General features: G+C 34.5%; 1 protein-coding gene across 10 annotated transcripts in view; it reads right to left on the bottom strand.

The window, feature by feature from the left end:
- Window positions 1–22,124, bottom strand: part of DMD (dystrophin) — a 996,724-nt gene that overhangs the window by 705,879 nt on the left and 268,721 nt on the right. For all 10 annotated transcript variants that reach the window (XM_027888128.1, XM_027889056.1, XM_027888040.1 and 7 more), the window contains 3 exons: window positions 6,271–6,459; window positions 5,327–5,508; window positions 1,050–1,200 (listed from right to left, as the gene is read on the bottom strand). In XM_027888128.1, the coding sequence (XP_027743929.1) occupies window positions 1,050–1,200; window positions 5,327–5,508; window positions 6,271–6,459 (522 nt within the window). The remainder of the gene's footprint in view (window positions 1–1,049; window positions 1,201–5,326; window positions 5,509–6,270; window positions 6,460–22,124) is intronic.

Genomic DNA, 22,124 nt, shown 5'->3' with positions numbered 1-22,124 from the left:
ATAGCACAAATAGCAGAAGAATTTGCATTCTTCCTCAGTAGCACTCCTTAATCAGAATGCAAAGAAATCATCTTTAACACACTAGTGGATCATGAAGTCTTGCAGTATTTGACTTCTTTGTAAAAGAACCGTAAAAGCTGATTTCAAGTTTGAATTGTTTTTCAGGATGATCTGCCCTCTAAAACCTGGACTAGCACTGACACAGGCTATGAAGCATCAGGTGTTAAAATCTCTCAAGTTACTGTGGAAATGAACTGCTTTGAGCCACTGATGTAGAAACATTAACAGGTTATCACATTAAATCTCCATGACCTCACTAATAATCTCTGTTTTCTATTTTTCTGTGTTTCTTTATCATCACCTTGTGCCATGGATACATACCTTAATTTATTTTAGAATTTTAATTAATATGAAGCAGGAAAATTTAACACAGTAAAAGAAACCAAGCTATTACACACAATATAGTCTCTCTCTTTTTAAATCTCAATTTGTCCAATTAAAAAATTAGCCTCATGGAAAGTGGGAAAAAATTGACCAAATTCTCTCTTACATTCCATTTATGAGTTTGTTAATTTCCATTAATCAAATGGAAAGTACAAAAAAGTATTTTCTACAGATAGAAAGTAGTGCTGTACAAACAGATATTCAGAGTCCCAGGAGAGTTAATAAGATCATGCAGTCTGAGTACTGCATCATTACTACTATAACATGCAAGGGGAAAAAACAACATGCAAAAAGAAGAAAACACAGGTATTTAAAAATCTGATACATTCTTATTGTACCACATAATAAAAGGATGTTACAGTTGCCTCACATATTCTAGTATATTTTTATATATATGTAAAGGAAGGTTGTTTTTTTTTTTTATATCAGAATAAAACTCAAGAGTTGTGATAAAATAACTCTACAAAAGCTTGTTAACTGTACAAAACAATAAATATTAAACCAAGATTCCATATTACTTTGTTATGTTCTAGTGGCAGTAGAGGTTTTAAAATGTCAAAAAATGAATTTGTTTTTTATGCCCTTGGAAGCACGCCATAGCACACCTTATGCTCTTCTACTTGACGCTTTAGGTCCTCTAGATCTGGACCTAGGGGCTCCAAATCAATTTTCTTTGTCTTTTCTTCTGTTTTTGTCAGCCAGTCAGCTAACTGGGCCAGCTGCTGATTCTGCAGATCCATTAGAACTTTATGTAAACTGTAAAACAAAGAAATTATAATTACAATTTATATGTGAAGAAAACAACAGGCGGAAACATCTGCCCCGCATATCAACTGTTTTTGAAAAGTCTACGCTTGAAGGCAGAATAAAAATATACACTTTCAAAGAGGAACAGGCTCCCAAGGGAAACGGTCAAAACACCAAGCCTGTCTGAGGTCAAGAAATGTTTGGACAATGCACTCAGACACATGAGGTGTCCTGTGCAGGGCCAGGAGTTGTACTCAATGATCCTGATGGGTCCCTTCCAACGCAGCGTATTCTGTGATTTCATGAAAGAGGTGACTGAAAATTTGTTGAAAAAGTTTTGATTTTGGCAAACAGTCTTGAAGTTGTTTTTTTTTAGACTCTGAATACTGCATATAATATTCTGTCAAAGTTTTGTCCTCCAGTTGTATTTCTAATAAAACAGGAATTCAAAATTTCTGCTGCTTTTTTTTTAAAGCTTGTGTTACCTACTATGAGTACTTTGAAAACTCTCAGACAGCTGACCTTGCCATGGTTTCCCTAATTTAGGATACTAAGCAGAAAAAAAATAGTAAGTTTTCAGTTATTTAGTGGAGAGTGCTCTGAAGAATTAAACAAGGAAATACTTCACTTCCTCCCAAGGAAGTTGTAGTGGCAATGAGGTCTCCCCTCAGTCTCCTCTCCTCTAGGCTGAATGGGCCAAATGACCTCAGCTGCTCCTCATACCTTGAAATGTAGAGCAGGGGATACAGAAAAGGGGAGAAACCGTGGACAAATACCAAGATGAACCAACCTAATGGAAATAGAGTCTTGCAAACAAATTTAAATTTTTTTTTTAAGTTTGTTTTGTAATAAGATTTTAGTTACACTGGTTTCTGGTCCCAAATGGAACTGAGATAGCATCAGGTGTTACATCTGGATCTCTGTGAAGCTATGTCACTTTCTAGAGACAGTAACAATTTTAATGCAAATCTCTGAAGAGCAGATATAAAGCAGTAACGTTTCACTGTATTATCTCCAGTAAAGTTTTTTTTGTTTGTTTGTTGTTGTTAGTTTTTTGTTGTTGTTGTTTCTTTTTGTCTGGTGTTTTGTTGTTGTTGTTGTTGTTGCTTTTGTTTTTCCTAAGAACATAATGTCATGGATCTTTGTGATGTACTATGATTTTAGGGATTTTTTTACTGGAAATCATGTGTTAATTATTGATCAAAATGACCAGAAGACTCATATGGTGTCTTTTCCACTCTAATCTCTCTATTTCGTTACAGATAAAGTACAAAAAGATGTTACCTTACTTTAATATAGCCCATGGTTCACAAGGGATTGGCGGTCATAGATCTCAGTCCCTCAGATTCAAGTATTCATTTTATTGTCTTACTTGATGTTCTAAAGTAAGCTACTGTATGTAAAAAGTACATGCTTCATCCTAGACATATACTCTTAGCAATAAATTAAATAAACAGGACAGTAAATCTGTTAAAGAGATTTTAAGAAAACCAAGGTATGATTAAATACCTATATGATTAATGACCTTATTCTGAAGGAAGAAGTATAAACTTGAAAATTAAATAATCACATTTTATACTTAAGCAAAAGAATGTTTCTCTTTTCTTACCATTCTCCAGGTACTTCCTTGTTTTCAAATTACTTTTATAAACATCCGATAGAGATTTTAATACTTATTTATATACCCCAGGAGATTATCAAAATCTCTGTTTATGGTATGGCTCTCATAAGTTTCAAATAAAAAAAATACTTCATTGAATTGAATGTGGTTTAAAAGTTGTAGAATTCTTTATGATGTCATAAATTGCATTGTTTCCCTCTCCAGTGGTATACTTATCACTCTGAGATGATTTATTATAGAAAATTCCATTTGGGGAAGGCCAGGAGTAAGAAATTAAAAAAATGCCCAAAATCAAAAAACAGGCTGTTTTCCTTCAGCATTGCTATAAGAGTCAAATATTTTCAATACATAGTGAATACATGGGAAATCCAATTTGGGCTGCTTTTACACAAAGGCATTGCTATGCTATGAACTTCCTCTGACATTCTGACCTACTAAATCACTTTTCCTAAGACCCTTTCATTTTTATAGTACCCTTTATCAGTATGTATTTCCCCTCTCTCTGTTGATTGTTTGCTTTTGTTTTCCCTGTGCTGTAAAGTGTGGTACCTTTTGTTACATTTCCTATTACCATTACAACAGAGGTCAGACAGCTTTGCTGTTCTCATCCTCATAAAAACCATCTCTGTTTGGATAAACATGTTGCTGTTGCCTTAGGGACTAGATTATAGCAATGTGCGCAGAAGATTGTGCTTTAAGCTGAAGCAGAAGATGGATCCTGAGAGTTTAAATTATGTATAATAACCTAGAAATATATTATATTGTGACATGAAAGCTATTCATAATCCTATAGCTGGTGCTTGAATAACAGGGGTTTGACCAAGAGGTCAAAATTAGCTATATATAAGAATGTCACTCCTGAGAAATTTTCTCTTGCCCTTACCCAAATTTCATTGAATTTATCACAGATTTTGTTTCTATACGAAATTAAATAGTAGCATAACATTCTCTGTGAAGCCCATATCATTTTATGTCTTCTACCAAATTCATATTACCCAAATATGGCATGCTTCAAAAGATACAAGATCATTCAATTCCCCAAGCAAGGTCCTCCAGCTGAATCTGGGAGATAAGTTTAACAATTGGTGTTAAAGGATATTTTAACTGTGTAGAGTGTGTTGGCATAGTACCACTCATAGAGGTGAGGTTGCTACTAGCATGTGTTGATATAAATGAAAATAAATATGGTGAATAAAAACTGCCTACAGCAAAGCATCATAGATTTTTTCCTCCAAGAAAATAATAGAGCTAGAATAAGTTAGGTTCAAACATCTGAAACCCTTTTCTACTCTATAGTCAAAGGAAGATGGGATACAGAAAACAATCTCAATACCCAGTAGCAAGCTGAAAAGAAAACCAATGCTTGGAATTACTAAGAACATACTGCAAAAAAGAGAGTAATGTCATGCAAATGTTGAAATCACAGTTTACTTTGTAATACTGTGGACAAACCCCTCAACTCCAAAAAGGTATGGCACAACTGGAGAAAGCCCAAAGAGGATCAAGATGAATAACTGAATATATTCAATATATATTTATGAAGAGAGTAAGAAAATATATTCTGTTGACTCTCACTTGTAATAGAGTTAATAAAGGGAATCACTTAAGCCACCAGTGACAAAAAAACTAAAATAAGCCATTCTTCAAAAAAGTAGCACTCATTGGCTAAGAGGTTTTTGGAATTCACTGCCAAACCATGCCATGCACACTAACAGATTCAAGAGGATATATATAAAAAAAAAAGATGGAAGAAAAAAAGAATAAAATTCATAGTACCTTACCAAATATTCAAAACCTCTTCCATCTCAATGTCACCCTCAGCTGAAAACAGCTGGACGCCCGAGTAGTTCAACAGAGAACTTGATAACATAACACATTTGTATGAGGTCAGACCAATGACACACAGACCAGTATTTCTTCTCCAGAGCAGTGGGCATGTGCAGACCAATATTTGATTCCCAGCAGTGGAAAAGAGGAGATGATAAGATGCTGTTTTAGGAGATCATTTATTTCCCTTAAATCTTTTCTTGGACTTAATCTTTTCTTGGACTTATAGAATCATTAAGTTTGGAAATCAAAGTCCAATAGTCAGTCTTAGCACCACCTTATGTTTGCCATTAAACTGTATTCTCAAGCACCATATCCACACGTTTTCTGAATATTTCAAGGGATGATGACTCTACCACTTCCCTGGGTGGTCTGTTCCAATGCTTTTGTATTTTTGTAAAGATTCTCTCCTTTGAAGCTAGATACAATATGTAATACAATATTTGTTGAAACAATTGGAAAAATGTGAGGAAGGTTATATAAATTTTGTTTGAAGTATTATTGGTCTTCAAGGCTCAAAAGCCACACAAGCTTCAAAGTCACTGCATATCAAGTCTCATATTGAAACAGATACATGATGGAGTTTTTTTTCCACAGTGAACTGAAGGAAAATCCCAACTGTTAGTCAAGTTCAGGATTGTTTCAGTCAAAATCAATATATATTATTTTACCTGACATCTTACTTACTTGCTTTGTTTTTCCATACTTGCTACCCTGAGACTTTCCCATCGAGAATTAAGTAGATTCATTTGTTCTTGGATTTCATTTTCTTCATCATCTGAAAGTTTTCCCATTGCTAGAAGTTGACTTCCAACTTGCAAAACATTACCAACACGTCCTTGATGAGCTGTTAACTCCATCATAAAACCCTGAGAAAAAATAAAATCCACTTTTAAGTTAGATTCTTTGGAAGGAAAGAACAGAATTCCACCATTTTGCAAGCATGAGTTTTAATTTTTTTCAACCCCTACCCAAATCTTGCAACATGAACCAGAAATAAACACTTTCACTTTCTTCACAGAGCAAAACGTAGCCTGGAGAAGAAGAGGCTGAAGGGTGACCTTACTGATCTCTTTAACTCCTGAAAAAAAGGTTTAATGAGGTGGGTGTAGTAAGAAATGATAGAATGAGAGGAAATGGCCTCAAGTTGCACCCGGTGAGGTTTAGATTGGATATTAGGAAAAAACATCTCCACTGAATGTTGTCAAGCACTGAAACAGGCTGCCCAGGGAGGTGGTTGAGTCACTGCCCTTGGACGTGCAGATGCAGCCCTTAGGGACATGGCTTAGCGGTGGACTTGACAATGTTAGAGAAATGGGTGGATTTGACGATATTAAGGGTCTTTTCCAACCTAAATAATTCTATGATTTTAGGGCACAGTTTCCAGTACTATGTTTAAATTCTCCAGATCAAAATTAAAAATTAAACAATAACCAAAACCAACCAAACAAAAAAACCAAACAAAACCCCACAACAAAACAAAAAACCAAACAAACAAATAAAACACACACACACACACACACACAAAAAAGGAATAAAATAAACTAGACATATTTTTGGTTTGTGTTTTTGACCTTAATATAGGATAAAAGCATAAAAGTGAGCACTGAAAGATTAGTATAAACATTTACCTCATGGGTGTGAAACTGTTCTTTAACAACTTCTACATCATTGGATATATCTCCTTGTGCTTGTAATGAATCTTCAGCAGAGAGAAGCCACGTGAGTACTTCCTCTAAAGCAGTTTGGTAGTTTTCAAGATCCATTTCAGACCCCATCCGCTTGCTGCTAAATGTCTTTTGTTCAACAGTTTCTAAAAACTGATCAAAACCAAAATTTTAAGTGCAATGAAAATGGCATCTGGTCAGTCAGTTCTACAAAGGAATAAATGGAATATCATTGTTTTCTATAAAAACCTCACCTGTTTATAAAACAAGCAAAGAAAATCATGTGGCAAATGTACAGACGTACTTAGTAGTGTAAAATCACTTTACTGACCAAGTTAGTTAAGATGGAGCGAAATAAAAAAATATCATAATAAATTCTTATTATAAATTACATATTTTACACTGGAATTCAAAATTCCTACAAAATATTCCAATTAGTAAATAATTATAACTGTAAAATGCTGTTATACATGTCTTTCATTAAATATTCTGCTTTTTCATTTCTACTTTACTGTTTCTTATTTAACTATATTCTCTTGGAAATGAGAGATATTTATTTTCCAAAGCAGCTAGTAAAATAATATACTCAAAAAAGCAGCACATTACATGCTGACATTGCAGAAAATCTATAGAAAACATTATATTTAAAAAACCCAAATGCAACAAACCTTTATATCACATGCAATGCCAGGTTTGAGCAATCCACAGACACACATTTTGTAAAAACCATTCCAGGATGCTGGAAAAGCTCAGAAAACTCATGCGAAATCATAACTTTTTAAAACCAAGCAGAAGTGCATTACTGTTGATTTCTCTTTTCTGCAAAGGCCACCCTTATATTCACTCTTTAGAAGCCAGGTGACTGTTACAAGCACAGAATTCACATTTCTTTTCTTTTGCTTCAAATCAAGAGAAATCAACAAGCATTTATTGATTAGTATAACAGCAGAAGACGAGGACAGAACAGAAGCCAGAAATACATGTTTTCTACAGAAGATACCATCTGATAAATTTTTCAAAAATTCTGAACAAGTTCAGCTACTTTGTTAGGAAATTATTTTAAAAACAAACACTTTACATAAAAATACACTTATGTTTTTTATAAAAAATGATACCAAGGCACTTAATGCTTTTATAGTTGTTAGAAATTGTCTCTACAGACATCCTTGTGCCAATAAAACACTCAAAGCCTTTCACTGCCGTTTAGAACTGAAAGTCAAAGTTTATCCCTAGAACCATACGCAAGAAGTGTAATGGATGCAATCTAATCATGTAAAATGAAATTTTCTATCTTCATCTTTACGACAACTTCATTCTGAATTGTACAGCTACCTAAAACACCAGTGATAAATTTGTCAACACTTATGTGTGAAAAAAGATATTCAGTAACTGAATCCTCCTCAGAAAAGTAGGCTTCAAAACCTGATAAACTTTATATTTTGTTTTTTTTTGCTTTTGTTGTTAAAAGAAAGTATGATCTTTCAGAAATATAAACAATGAAGCACATAAAATGGTTGCCATATACTCCCACTGCACGAATGAATATTTGAATTGTGTGTAACTCTAGATTTTAAATTGTATGCAATGTAGTAAGAAGTTACACCCAACCACATCAAATTTCTGCAGCAAGATAATTTTCTTCCATAGTCAAAAGGGATAACTAGATCACTGCTTTTTGCATGTAATTTTTTTTTTCTTTTTATAACAATACTCCATGGGATATACTGTAGAAAAAAATTTGCCTGAACAGTTGAGTGAGGCTAGGGATCTCATGTTTGTAGAGATCTGTGATTATCTATGTTCTCACTTTGTTTGAAAATTCTTCATCTAAAAATCATTCTTTCTCTAGACTGGACATAGAAGACTGTCTCATGCTTAGGAAAAAAACTGCCTAAATATGTGTACAGTTTCACTCTTCAATCAAAACCTATTCTTAATAAGGTATTTAATGATTATACAACATAAACCTGATTGGGTGCAGCAAAGCAAAACATTCAGAGAGTAATTTACTGAATAAAACCTGAATAAGAATACATTGTTGTGGTACATCCCTCCTCCTCCTTGGTCTCCCCTATTGATCTCAGAAATGCTCCCAGGCCTCGGCCTTGAGCTTATCAGAAACATTATCTGCTCCCAGGAACATACACTGACTAACAAGCTCTTGGTTTTTTTAAACCAACAGCCTTGAAGACTTATTTTTCTTTCCTGAATAACAACTTGACTGGAACATTTGTATTATTGAACTTTTAAAGAAAGGTACCAACCCTGATTGTGGCCAGGATGGAAAATTTCTATGACTAAAGCCAATCCTCTTGTGACCCTATAAACAGTGTCCTAAGTTCCCGGGTCTCCCTGACCACAGTGGGCTGTGGCCAGCCATTTCCCTCTGAGTGGGACACCTCTCAGAGCCACAGAACTCTCAAGTTTGCTATACTTGGAGGACCACAGATGAACACCAATTGAAATGGCATGAAAAATTCAGATGTCTGATGAACACTTCATCACATCTAGGTAGGAATTAGTCAGGAAGTCATCCCACAGACTGTTTTGGAAAATGGTCAGCCATTTTTGCATGTAACATAGTTCTGGTTGTTCTTAGGGACTGATGTAGAAGGAAAAAATGCTCTGGATCCAGATGTTGTCTGCTAGACTACCTTTTTTCCTTTGCTTTTGCACATGGAAGAATTATACCTAGATGAAAAGACGGGCATTTTAATTTCTGCACTCTTCATCACCTTCTGCTGGGGTGTGGGGGGTTGAAAGACCCCAAGGACTCTGAAGATTTAATTTAAAGTATAAGAAGTGAAAATAAAAATCCTTTGACCTTCAGAAGCCTGGAAAAAAAATGAAGTGTTCCTGACAGCTGTAGGAATTAATTCAAAGAATTTAAACTAACTTTTAGCTCCTTCAAGGTAAGCAAGTGAGAGACAGTGTTGCTCACCTGCTATTGCATTATGTTCCTAAAGGGAGGAGAAGGATTAGTTTTGTGTTAATAAATTCTCCAAGAAGGTTCCTTTTAATTCATAGAGACTGTTTCTGAGTTTTAGAAATTAGTTGGGCAGCTTTAGGAAGTAGTTTTACAGTAAAGATTTAGGGTTCTTTCCAGCACTCTTATTTGCGTTATGTATTTCCTTCATTCAGAAACTGTCTGTCTCACTGTAAAAGATAAAGAATGTGCCTCTAGACATTTAGAGCTTTTAAACTTGGAGGCATAAAATTTTAAAGAAACATTTTTTATTAAAGGTAAATTTAAGTTCAGAGTATCTTTCTCATTTTGAAAACTCCCTTTGCGGGATTACAGCCTCAGAAAACAGCACATATAATTCAGTCCCTAAATATGCCTCCTATCATGTAAGAATGACACCACTGCTTATTCTTTCGGTTCCCCCAAGCTTCTTATTACAAAATCCTATTTTATGTGTCTTTTTTATTTCAAAATGGTAACTGTTAAAATCTTAAATGATAAAATAATCTCTTCAATAATCAAGACTGTTTCCTCAACAGATGACTTCAGACAGAATAGTTCAGTCATTTCTGGTAATAAAACTCGTAAGATAAATTGGTCAGGCTGCTTGTTACTATAATGTTAACTATATTCTTGTTCTAAATGAGGTAAAGGCTTTCTTTTTTATTAAGTATTTTAAAAATGCCTCTATGAATGAATTTTGGAGGGGGTTTTTTTTGTTTGTTTGGGTGAGTTTTTTCTTTGTTTGCTTGGTTTTGGGTTTTTTTTACCTCTTATCTGAAAATCCACACGGGTTTTGCCTTAGGATGTATCTGAAAAAATGCAGGTTTTGCTTGCTCAGTTGAGACAAGTTAGATTTTTAGTACCTCATTTTCTCAGTGGTTACATTTGTACTGCATATGTTTCCACCTGGAGGAATTGACCTGTCCTTCCAACTGCAGTTTTGAGATGCAGCAGATTATTAGGTCATTAAAAATCAATGGAGCTTAGGCAATGCACACGCCGAGAGGATAAAAAAGCTAGAGGCAGGCAGTATTGATGAAAGTACATTCATTACAAAGGAAGGAAAATGTTGGAACTATTGACAGGAAAGGGGTAAAAGAAAATGAATCTCTTCAACTACGGTATTAGGAACAGCTTGTACAAATAAAGACTGAAAGAGACAAACAAAGAATTTATTGGCATTACTGCAAAAGTTTGCACCTTAGGATATGGAATGTAGAAGTTGGCTCAAGACAGTTGAAAGCCAGTGAGGAAAACTGGAATAAACTGGCTTGGGAAAGAGACTAAGACTGGGAACTCTGAGGACAGGTAAAATAATACAAAAACTTAAGAGACATAAATCAAGGCTGCCCATAATGATAAAAATTTTCTCAGAATTTAAAACTGTTTCATTTTGCATGTAAGTCACTGATTCATAAAAAGATTTTCTACTTAGCTTGCTTTCTTCAACACATCTGTACTTGGAAAAATATCAAAGCAGGTTTTGGTTAGCAGCTGATTGATACAAAGTGTATCAAAACATATTGCTTTTGTAAGGTCTCCAAGGAAATTTTTCAGCCTATGTTTATTTCAGGGTTTCAATTTTATTGAGTTTTTTGCTCTGAATTTAAAACGTATTGCTGTTTGTAGCATTGCTGATGACAGGAGACACTTGCCTCTCTAAGGAAGACACTCCTATTCAAGCAATTAAGAATCATGGCTCCAGACAGTAATATGACTTGATGTGGATGTGTAAATCAACTGCCTGTGACTGAATGGAATTACTTTCATCATACACCCACAACAAAATTATGATTTCTTCCTGTTGAAATGGCTGGTCTGCCAACCATTCTTCAAACCTTCCCTTTTGTGATGCAAGACCAAGGCACACTTTAAGGGGATACATATTTTAGGTGCTGTCATGTCGTGCAGTAGACTGAGACCATTTGGATTCTACTTAATACATAAATAAGGGTACTCTCCATATAAAGAAAAGTGAAGTTTTCACCCCAGGAGAAGTTTCAAGTATTAAACAGTGGTTCTTCAAAGAACTCTCCAGTAGTAAATGGTAACAGGGTCCTAATGAAAGTCACAGGAAGCCTGGGGACTTTTCCCAATAGGGCTATCTACAAAGTAACTCCAGGTCAGCAGATTCAGTTTATCTGAGAAATGTCCATTATGCTTTATACTGTCACATACAGAAAAAAATGGAAAAGTTAATTTCAGCCTCTCATGATCAGACTACCTCAAAATCTGAATCGTGATCACAATTTCAGTAGCACGAAAAATACTCAAGATGGGATAGATAATGGTCAAATTGATTTAATTTTAGCCTTTTAAAATGCAAATTTTAAATATAATAAGGCTTAAGTAACATCCATTTTGAAGTAGACTGCTCTGAAGACATTTTAAAGGTCTTTAACATCCCTTCTTACCCAAAACATTCTATGAAATTTTCTGTTCTAACCTGTATTCTAAAAATCTTCATGAGCAGAAACTATTAGGTGTATGAAGAGAAAAAAATTAATAGAGACTGTTGAATTATGTCTTAGCCAAGAGAAATGCAAAAGGATTATGCAAAAACATACTAAACTATTTCTTTAGCATGTTATACAGGAGATTGAGATAAAAATATAGACTGTATTCCCTTTCTCTCTGGTGACAGACAAATCAAGAAACAAACATCAAAGGGTATCCTGCTAAAATACGAACAGAGATTTCAAGGTTAAAACTACAGAAATGCTGGCCAAGAGTAAAAACCTCTCCCCCAAAAATCAAGGATTTTTTCATTTTCATATGTACTTGACTGTGAATTCTACAATCTTATAGTTAAAAAAAATATGAAAATGTGTATATATGGTTCCATCATTCTGGAAGAAAAAGTAGCCTTCTCTTTTCAGCATCCTGTTTAGTTGTTGCTCTCTCTTTTTTTCTTTTATTTTCCTTTTTTTTTTTTTTTTAATTCTCTTTCTTCTGCTACTGCTGTCAGCAAAATCTTGTTATCCCATAGCACAAATGACCCTCCAGCCTTCTCAATAACAATATTTAACTCCAAAACTTTTTTTATATATTCCACACAATACAATATCAAAATGCCTTCCAAAGCATCAACAGCAAGAGCAATTAACTATAATGAGATATATCTACAGTATAAATTTTTCCTTTGAGAAATAAAGACTCTGGGACAAGAGCCAATTAGTGGACACTCCAATCAGTTTCTGTGAAGCCGAGGTTGAGGACCAGATTTCAGAGTATTCAACGTGATGTGCTATTAGAGTTAGAAGGAATTATTAAAAAATGATTTTGCAAAGTCATCTAAAATCTTTAATAGTGAAATTTGCTTGAATAGGCTGAATATCCTGTTCATGGCTTTTATGTGATTTATACATATTATATTTAAACATTTCCAAAATGTATTTTAGCTTCTATTAAAGAGGCTCTCCTTCTTCAATGGAAGCCACTACATTGAATATATTTCCAATTTAAAATTAAAAAGTAACCAAAAGGCTGTTGCAGAAGATGTTCAAGTGCTTTAATGTTTTTTTCTTTCTTTTCAAATTCATGACTACCTTGCTTGAAGCTACATGCTCTGAATAATAAATCAAAAGCTGAGAATCAGTCAAAATGATAACCAGTCATCTCACAATAGGGTTTTCTTACTCTTCTGATTGCAGAGCCTCAGGTTTCTAAATTGGATAGTAATACAGAAAATATTAAAATATTTCCAAATGATAATAAGAGCAGGAACCACCAAGAGCTCTGAACAGACTGAAAACACTGGACACACTGAAAACTATATAGAAAACTGTCCTGAATGTTTACAGAGAACAACTTAATGGGAGAATAGCATGAAAATCCAGTGAGGACTTTAAAACATAAAGATGGCGTTTCCAGCTCAGGAAATTTCTGAGCCTCAATTTAGTGGAGGCTAAGTGAGAATACACAGATGTACTCAGGTACAATTAATAATGAGGTACCTATGAAAACATACTTAAAGAACACTGACATACAAGTTTCTAAATTCTCATTACAGAGACAATACACAACTAATGTGGAACTCTGTAGCTCCTAAATTCTTAACAGACAGTGGTAATTCTAAAATTGCCAGTTAAAAAAATACATTTTATATGTACTGTTTTGTAGCCATATTCTTCCCTATCATTACTCTTTCTTTCTCAGTAGTTGTTTTTCACCTTTCTCTTTTCCCCTTTCCAGCTGAGATTTAGTAAAAAAAGAAATTTCTTACTTCTGGAGTTGGAGACTGTTTAGGTTTATTTATTTATCCATAGTACATTCTCCTAGAACTATTTTATCTCTTCAAATGAGTATCAGAATGTTGAAAAAGAATCTGTAAATATTTTATCAGATATTTTTGCCTGACGCTGCTTATGTGGCAGAAAAGAATTACAGGTGCAGATCTAATTCTACCAAGTGATATTATCCTTCCTTGTATCATATAGACATATACCCATATTTTCTAAAATATAACACATGGTTATAAACTGCAGCTATTAAATTGCATATCCATTGCTGTAGCCATTCACAGAAAGGGAAAAAAGAGCCAGAAAAAAAGGCTAAACAGTGAAAGAAGAAGTGAAAGGCGAAGTTAAAACTGGGAAAATTACATGAATGACTTTTTAAAACTTAGTTAAAAGCCATTAGTGCAGCAGAGAGTGACTTTGAGACTGAATTTAAAAGAGACAAGATAGACAGGAAAACACTAGAAGCAGTAAAACATGGCATGGCATAACAGATAAAGTATTTACTTGGTGACACAGAGAAGATACAAGAGCACTGTGATTAAGAATGTGAATAGAAATAAATGAAGTCAGAGAAATAACGTAGTGAATTTTTAAGAACACAGACAGTGGAGAGAAACTGAATTTGTTCTGATAAGAAATGGTTAATTATAAGCAGACTAGAGAACATTTTTAAAAAGGTTATCCTACTGAACAATGCTGATGACATAGAGGGGCTGGAGTACCATACAACACATACTGTGCTGTGGAATTAATTTCTTACTAATTTTGCAGTGTAATTCATGTGGGAATTCATAGGGAAAACCTATGCAACCATGTAGTCATTTATTGTTATCACATTCCAATATCTTTCAGAATGAACACAATGTTCTAGAACCTCTATTTTTTGATGCTACTTTCAAATTCAAATTCAACAATCAGGAATTACAAAACCAATCCTGATTACAGGAACATTGCATTTCCCCCAAAATGCAAAAGGAAAAAAATCCCCAAGCTCTTTCCCTTAGTCAATATAAAAAGTAAAAATCAAAATGAATCACAAAAGTGTTATTCTCTTTTTATATTCATAACACCTACAAAAATGAAGCTCACTTGTTAAGTGCATGAAACAGGCTATGCTGAACAGAAAAAACCTCACACAAATGGCAAAGCAGCACAGGATGCACACAGGAAACCTCTATTAATCCCATAACAGAACGTCAATTTATTTTTCGTCTCATCCTCCCCTTGTCTCACTGACAGTCTCTGTGTCTGAAGCTGCTGCTCTCTGTATGTGATACCCCTGACACAATCAGTGTTTGCATGATGCTTTTTCTTATTTTTTACAGAAATCTTTAGAGCTTCTTATCTCTGCTCTCTCTAACTATCTTGCTTTTCCCCCCTTCTCCTTTTTCTGGTTTATGTTTTTTGTTTGTTTCTGACAGACAATAATATTACTTTTAAAATTCCTTTGTTAATACTCCAGAAGGAAAGTATCAGAATATAAAAGGAAGGAAAATCAATATTAGATTTGGGTTATTTGTGCAAAAAAACCTGATAAAACTGAAACTTGAATGTGTTCTCCATTGAACAAAGTACAAGAAAAAAAATATTTCAAATTAATAGACAGAAGACCTTGTCTCAAAAAGAAAGTTAGGAAAATGTTTTACATACTTCTAGTGAAGAAATATTAGCCTTACTATGTAAGAACTGGCAATTCAGAAGCTGAACACAAGCAACCTACTGGACCAACAGTTCCATAAGTCAACTGTCATTTTTCTCAAATGAAGATTAAAAAGCACTTTTGGTAGAAGGTGCAAATATTGTTACATTATGTAGGGTGCTAAATACTAAAAAGATAAACAAAGCTGAAAGATTGTATTAGAAATACAGACGGTAGAAAAATACAAATCTGGAAGACTGCCTATAAAATATCAAACAAAAAACTTGGATATCATATTTTCACCTTGATTTTCTCTAAACACACATGCCAGTGCTATATGTATTAGTGGGAGCCATGCTTTAAAGTTAAACTAGTCTCTTGAACAACGACACACAAAGTAAAGTATTTTCTTTCTTATTTGTGCCTGGGAAGTAAAAAAAAATTATTTAAATATATTTTCCAAAGAACTTGCAAAAACACTTAGCAAAAGTAATTCCATAAGAGACTGCTACTGTATTCTATTAATAGCTTTGATTTTTTAGCAAAATTCCATTTCGTACCCTTTTAAAATATTTGTCTTTTTTTTCAAGTTTGATGTCTCACTACATTATCCAGAGTTTATTTAAACTACTGTTTCTGTAATGATATCGGTATGCAGTAACTAAAATTTCCTTTTTAATTTTTAAGAATTATTTATTTCATCAAATACATATCTATTATTTCTTTACTACAGTTAAAATAAGTTCTAAAAAAAAAAAAAAGCTTTCTGTCCAAACACTTTATTGTTCCATACAATTTTTTCTGGTTTTGAAGTTCTTACTTTGAAGTTCTTACTTTTACTGTTTTACTATGCTCTCAGGACTAATATTTCTGCAGAAAGTTTGAACATCTGAGAAACCATTGGTTACCTTCCACTCCAAACGTTGTTTAAAAGGTATTATTCCTTCCTACTTCTTCCCTTAGCTCACTGATCACCACAGGCTGTGATTAACAAGTGATTAACACTTGTGTTAATAATGTTAGATAAATATTAATATTAAATATTAAAATATTAACAATAATATTAGAATACTTGTAAATCTCAGAAACCCATAAAGTAAAATTCCTTAATACCATTATACATAGAGACAGAAGCCTTTGCTGCATGAAATGAACATGGAAAATCTATGAAGACTTTCTTCTGTACACTTGTATCTGTAGTCTGTACATGCACACCAAAACCACAAAGTACATGTAGCAGTATCTTAGAGGGAGAGTCATCTACACACACATTGCAATGCACAGTTTCTATTGCATCAAAATCAATGGGGGAAGAAAGAAACCAGGACTTTCATGATCAGTAGGGATAAGCAATGCGGCCTTTTCAAAGGTCATTACTCCAGGTAAACATGCAGACCTGCCTGCTGTACAAATCTGAGCTAACAAACCATTCATGGCACTTCCTACAGACCTACAACTCTAGTTTGATCCTGCAAAGATCAACTCAAATACAGGAGGAAAAAAAATGATTATCCACTTTCCCACAGTGTAATCACTGGGGCAAAAGAACACTCATGAAACAGAACCTCCCACTGACTCCACTGGAGCGAGCAATTAACTGTTTATTCACTTCTCAAAGTCCAACTTTTGCATTTTTGACACAGGACTATTTGTCATACACCAAAAATATTTTAAATTTTACTATGAAGAGTATTATATGCAACTGAGGGCACAAAGGTTTTTTTCCACAGAAGCCTTAATGTTTTCTAATAGAGCTAAACGTGAAGCTCTTTCCTCAATATTACAGCTACAGGTATTTCAAGGGCACAATGCATATCCTGCACCCATTTTTTAAGCTATCATAATTAAAAGCACCCTTCAGAGTTACTTTAGCCAGAAAAAAATTCAACCACGGGATGGTGTAAAGCAAGACAGAAAATTTGGTTGAATTATACAAAGTAGAGCAATCAACCTCACCAGAAGTAATGTTAACTAGAAAAATGCAATACTTATTGTTTTCATCATATTCCTTTATGCTTAACACCTTAGGTAATCTTAAAAAAAAAGCTGTTATATGTTAAAATGAATGTATCTTCTGACACTCCACAGAAAATCAGACAGAGAAAGTTGAGATGAAGCTACTTGAGGTCAAGGAAGCTTCTTTTGGTGATGTGGGCCAGTGAAGGTCTCGAGAAAGAGAAGGCTCTAGAGCAAAGTTTCTCTCCTATTCCTGAGCACACAAACAAAATGTGTTCTGCTACATCACCATTTCAGTACTTCTTTAGGCTAGGATTTTTGTTTGTTTGTTTTGTTTGTTTTTTCCTGGTATTATTGCTAGATCCCATCTGCACACAAAAATATGGTCAGATTAACATATGAAGCAGAAAATCTTATATTTGCTGGGTTTTTTTAAAAATTTTATTAATATCAAATCCAGATGAATTAATAAGAAAAATTTTTACTAAGTTTTAAAATAATGTTATCTAAAACTATGAAGTAAAACTGCATCATATTATTGAAAAGTTCACCTGATATACATAGATGAGTAAAAATCTAATAATACTGCTGTTTAGAATTATGTTATAATTTTATCTCTGGACAAATGCTTTGAATTGCATTTGTGTGGTAAATTGTTCCATTGATTTGAGAGGTTTTCCAAAGATATGAGTTCAGTCGTCATTTCTTCCGTATTTCAAAGGTTTTACTGGGTGTAATGGAAGAGTGCAAAGAATGAATTGCTTGCTTTCTCAGTCTCAGACTAAATTCACTTTTCATGTGTGCATAAACTGAAAGGTCTTTCTTAAGGGTTTGAAATAGGAATGTATAATGAGTTCAAATTGTACCCTCAAATTTCTTCCATTTCAGTCCTGAAATTAGGAAAAAAAGGAACACTAATCAGTCTACCAGTAAGGAATTTCATTAACATTGTCTCCTACATTTCATCTAGTTTTTCCTTGCATCAAATCCACTGCTGGTACAAGCAATTCTACATCTCTAGAGGTTAGAAGAGGGATTAAATCTATTAATTAGCATATGATGGATGTAAAAAAGCTTGTTTTCAGTAAATGAATGTATCTCCTTATTTACTGTATCTAGTTCCATTTTTAAGATACCATACACATAAGGTATGTTCAAAAGACTCAATGACATAAAACAACTTAAAAGAACACTTTTAAATGTTATGTGTCCTTTATATCTTATTTTATTCCTTGATAGTTATTTAAAAACCATAGAAAAAGGGGGTTATTTTCAAAACAAGAGAAGCAAAAACACTTGAAACTTCAAAATTCAATTTTTTTTTAAAGGCAAATGTCAACACCTTGTTAATGTGAGTGAGAACACACACATCAACAAGGTGTTGAATTTGGCAGTAGAAGACTTATATCACAGGTTAGAACTTGTATAACAGACTTTACAAAAAAAGAAACAGTTATATCACAGCTCAGCTATGAAATTATGAATCTCTTACCAGTGTGCTTTTCAAAAAAAATACAGATGTAACTTAAAATAATACTGAAGCTAGTTAAAAGCACCTAAAAATAAACTACAGGTAAAAAATAATCAAGGCAAAAACGTGTTATTGAAAGTACGTACAGTTCTCTGTTCAAAAATACATTCACCAATAATGTAATCAGGAAATGACTGGTATAACATTTCCATGTTTCTAATAGTCAAAAATAAATAAGAAAAAAAAAAACAACAAAGCCCTCTCCACTTTAAAAGTAATGCAAATCAAGTTCATCTACTAAAAAATGGGTTTGTTCTTAGATATTTCCAACCACCTGTAGGTACACTTGTGATTATTACATTATTAATTTATTCAGAGTTATTAAATTCAATTTGAATACACAGCATATAAAGATATATTTTATTGAGGAATTTTTACTTTCTGAATAACATATTACCCTGCCTTATCAGTCAGCAACTAACACTAATAATTCATATAGGATGCATCACATTGCATTTCTAGCGTTCCTTCGTTTAAACAAACTTATATCTATCTTAAGTAAGAAATTTTAGTTGAGAAAGTCTCACATAAAAAATAAAAAATTCTCTCATATGTGTTTTTATAAGGTCAATTAACAGGGAAAGTTAAATAGGGATGGAAGGGCCAGTAAGTAACTGCTTTTTATGTCAAACTAAAGACTTGTCATTACCTATTGGAGATGGAAAAAAACCCCACTTCATTAGTGATTGTGAACAGGCAAACATACAAGGAACAGATAAATTTCACTTCTGAGCTCCAGGACTGATTTCTCCTACTTGCCCCTACAAGCCATTGGGACTTGGTAAGTTTTGCAAACAAACGGTCTGGACAAAAGGAGCATGCTCTGAATCCTCCCAGTATTGAAGAGGTGTAAGACAGAAGCACTAATTATGAGGTTGATCATGAGTTGTGCTTCTGCCCCTAGACTGTTTAGGCTGGGAAAACATGGCTATGAAAAGAAGACCTACTGATGAAAAGAGACATCCTGAAAAGAAGAATCCCTGCCAGGAAAGAGAATAGGATTTGGAAATAAGATTGAAAAGATGCTGCCTAGAAGAAAGATCCTGAAAGTGAGAGGAGATCCTGTAGATCAGAGAATCATAAAATACATTCAATTGGAAGGGGTCATTGAGCCCATCTCCCTGACCCTCACAGGACTACCTAAAACTAACTCATGCCTAAGAGCAAATTCCAGACTCTCCTCGAACTCTTACAGGCTTGGTACTATGCCACTCCACTGGGGAACCTGTTTCACTCACTGATCATCCTCTCAGTGAGGAATTTGTTTTAAATGTCTAATCTGAACTTCTCCTGAGGCAGTTCCATAGCATTTCTTCATGACCTGCTGCCACTCAATAGAGTGAGATGTGGAGACAAGCAGCAGGGGATGCCTAGGGATCTTGGCCAGGGATGTCCAGCATCTGTAAATGCAGGCAGTGACACAGCTTAAGCTGATACAACTTCCTGCCTGACCTACCTGGACCAGGAGCAACCTCGGCTTGGGTAAGTGGAGGGGGGAAAGATGAGGCCTCAAGGGCTTAGCTATGGGGGGAACCAAATGAGTGCATGTGTGGATAAACAAGGGGATTAAAAGCTCTTATCCTGATGAGTTCCTAAGTATCAGAATCCAGATTCATTATGGGTAATCACTAACCCATGAGACTACTAACATTTTTGACAACAGAAGCTCTTGAAAAAGAGTCTACAGTATACATTCCAATAAAAAAATCCCACAAAACTTAGTTAGAACTGCTGCTGGAGTCTATACACAAAGCAGTGACAGGAAACAACTGGTGTCTTGACAACCCTCCAGGCTGGGAGAAGAAGTCATCAATTTGCCAGACTGTTATTGAAAATATGAAATACGCTTGAAACTGTTTGCATCATCATTCTGTAAACTGCTCCTTGAAGACATGGCATTCAGGGGAGCTCCCTAAGAAACTCAGAAGATTTGCACTTAGCTTCATTTTTCCACTTCTACATTTCCTTGTTCTGTCCTCTGGTAACAGTTTTTGCTATTTTCTTCTGGTTAGTCTGAATCTTAGGGATTTTACTTAGCTCTACAGAAACAGTTTCTAGCTTTCTAAATGGAGTAAGTTTCTATTTAAATGAGAACACCTAGGCTAACAGATGGAATTATACTTGTTGTCCAAATTATATCCTTCATGATCTTGTGTTCAGTGCGCAGATAATTCTGTATTTCTGAAGTTTCCTTACTTCTACTTTAAATTACCCCATAAATCCCCCCAATGCTGGCAATGGGATATTTTCTGTGATTAATATCTTACATTAGAAATATTACCAAGAAGTTAAACTAAACTTTTGTCTGGTTGTACTTTATGAGAGCTGTCTACTTATGCCTCTCCAAAGAGCACTTTACCATAAGGCAACCAGGACATATTCAGATCACAGCCTCTAGGTAAAAGAAAGTTTAGTTCAAAGGAAAGCAATACAGCAGTTCTATGATGCTGTACCACTAAAGTGTTTGGCACAGATGAACCCTAGAAGGTCTCAGAGAGGAGGTCTTGCAGCATTTTAAAAGAAGTTGAATTGCTGGCAGATGACCAAAAATGTGACAAATTAAGGGTCTAGAAAACCCAAAATTTAAAGGGCAAGACTGCCAGAAGGATCCTGTGCTATGTGAATAAATTCAGTTTAATTTTATAATGAGTTTTCAGTGACTTTCCAAGTTAATTACTATAGTTATGAACATCAGAAAGACCTGTACAGCAACTTCGAGAAGTCCGTATCAAAAACCTCAGAGAACACAAGCAAAAACGCATTACAATACTTCTGTAAAACAAGAATAATGACTGGAGGATTAGGAATTCCCCACAAACTAATGACAAGGTTGAGGTCTGAGGTGAAGCCTTTAATTCCCAAATCAAATCATTATGTGCCAGTGAACACTGTCCTCACTTACCACTGGTGCATCTCAAATTATTTCAGTTCAAATATACTGAAGCTTGTCAGCTTAAATGTTAAGAGTAATTCTGCACACAAGCTCTGTATTTCATTTGACACAATGTAGAATACATAACTCCTGTCAAAAGAACAAAAATCTACAATGATAGAGATGAATGGGCTTGATTTTGAACAATAGATAATTTAAGGCAGCCAGACTCACATTTGACCTTTTAGATTGACTTTTCAAAAGCTTATTTACTGAAGTACCAGTCTCAAAATATACATAGACTTTGTTCATCCCAATTTTTTCATTGCTTATATTTTCAGCACTGTTTTCCCAATAGGGTATAAAGGGTATCCTCACTCAATTTGCAGGCAACACCAAGTTGGGTGGGAGTGTTGATCTGCTGGAGAGTAGGAAGGCCCTGCAGAGAGACCTGGACAGTCTGGATTGATGGGTCAAGGCAAACTGTATGAGGTTCAACAAGGCAAAGTGCCGAGTTCTTCCCTTGGGTCACAACAACCCCAGGCAAGTCTCCAGGACTGGAGAGATACTGTGAGCAGTAAAAGGCCTGGGGGTGCTGGTGGACAGCTGGC

The sequence above is a fragment of the Empidonax traillii genome, unplaced genomic scaffold (genome assembly GCF_003031625.1).
Source record: "Empidonax traillii isolate 1590-97213 ecotype Southwest subspecies unplaced genomic scaffold, ASM303162v1 scaffold1:size7828297, whole genome shotgun sequence".
NCBI classification, from domain to species: domain Eukaryota; kingdom Metazoa; phylum Chordata; class Aves; order Passeriformes; family Tyrannidae; genus Empidonax; species Empidonax traillii.
This window is presented reverse-complemented; position numbering and strand designations above follow the sequence as displayed.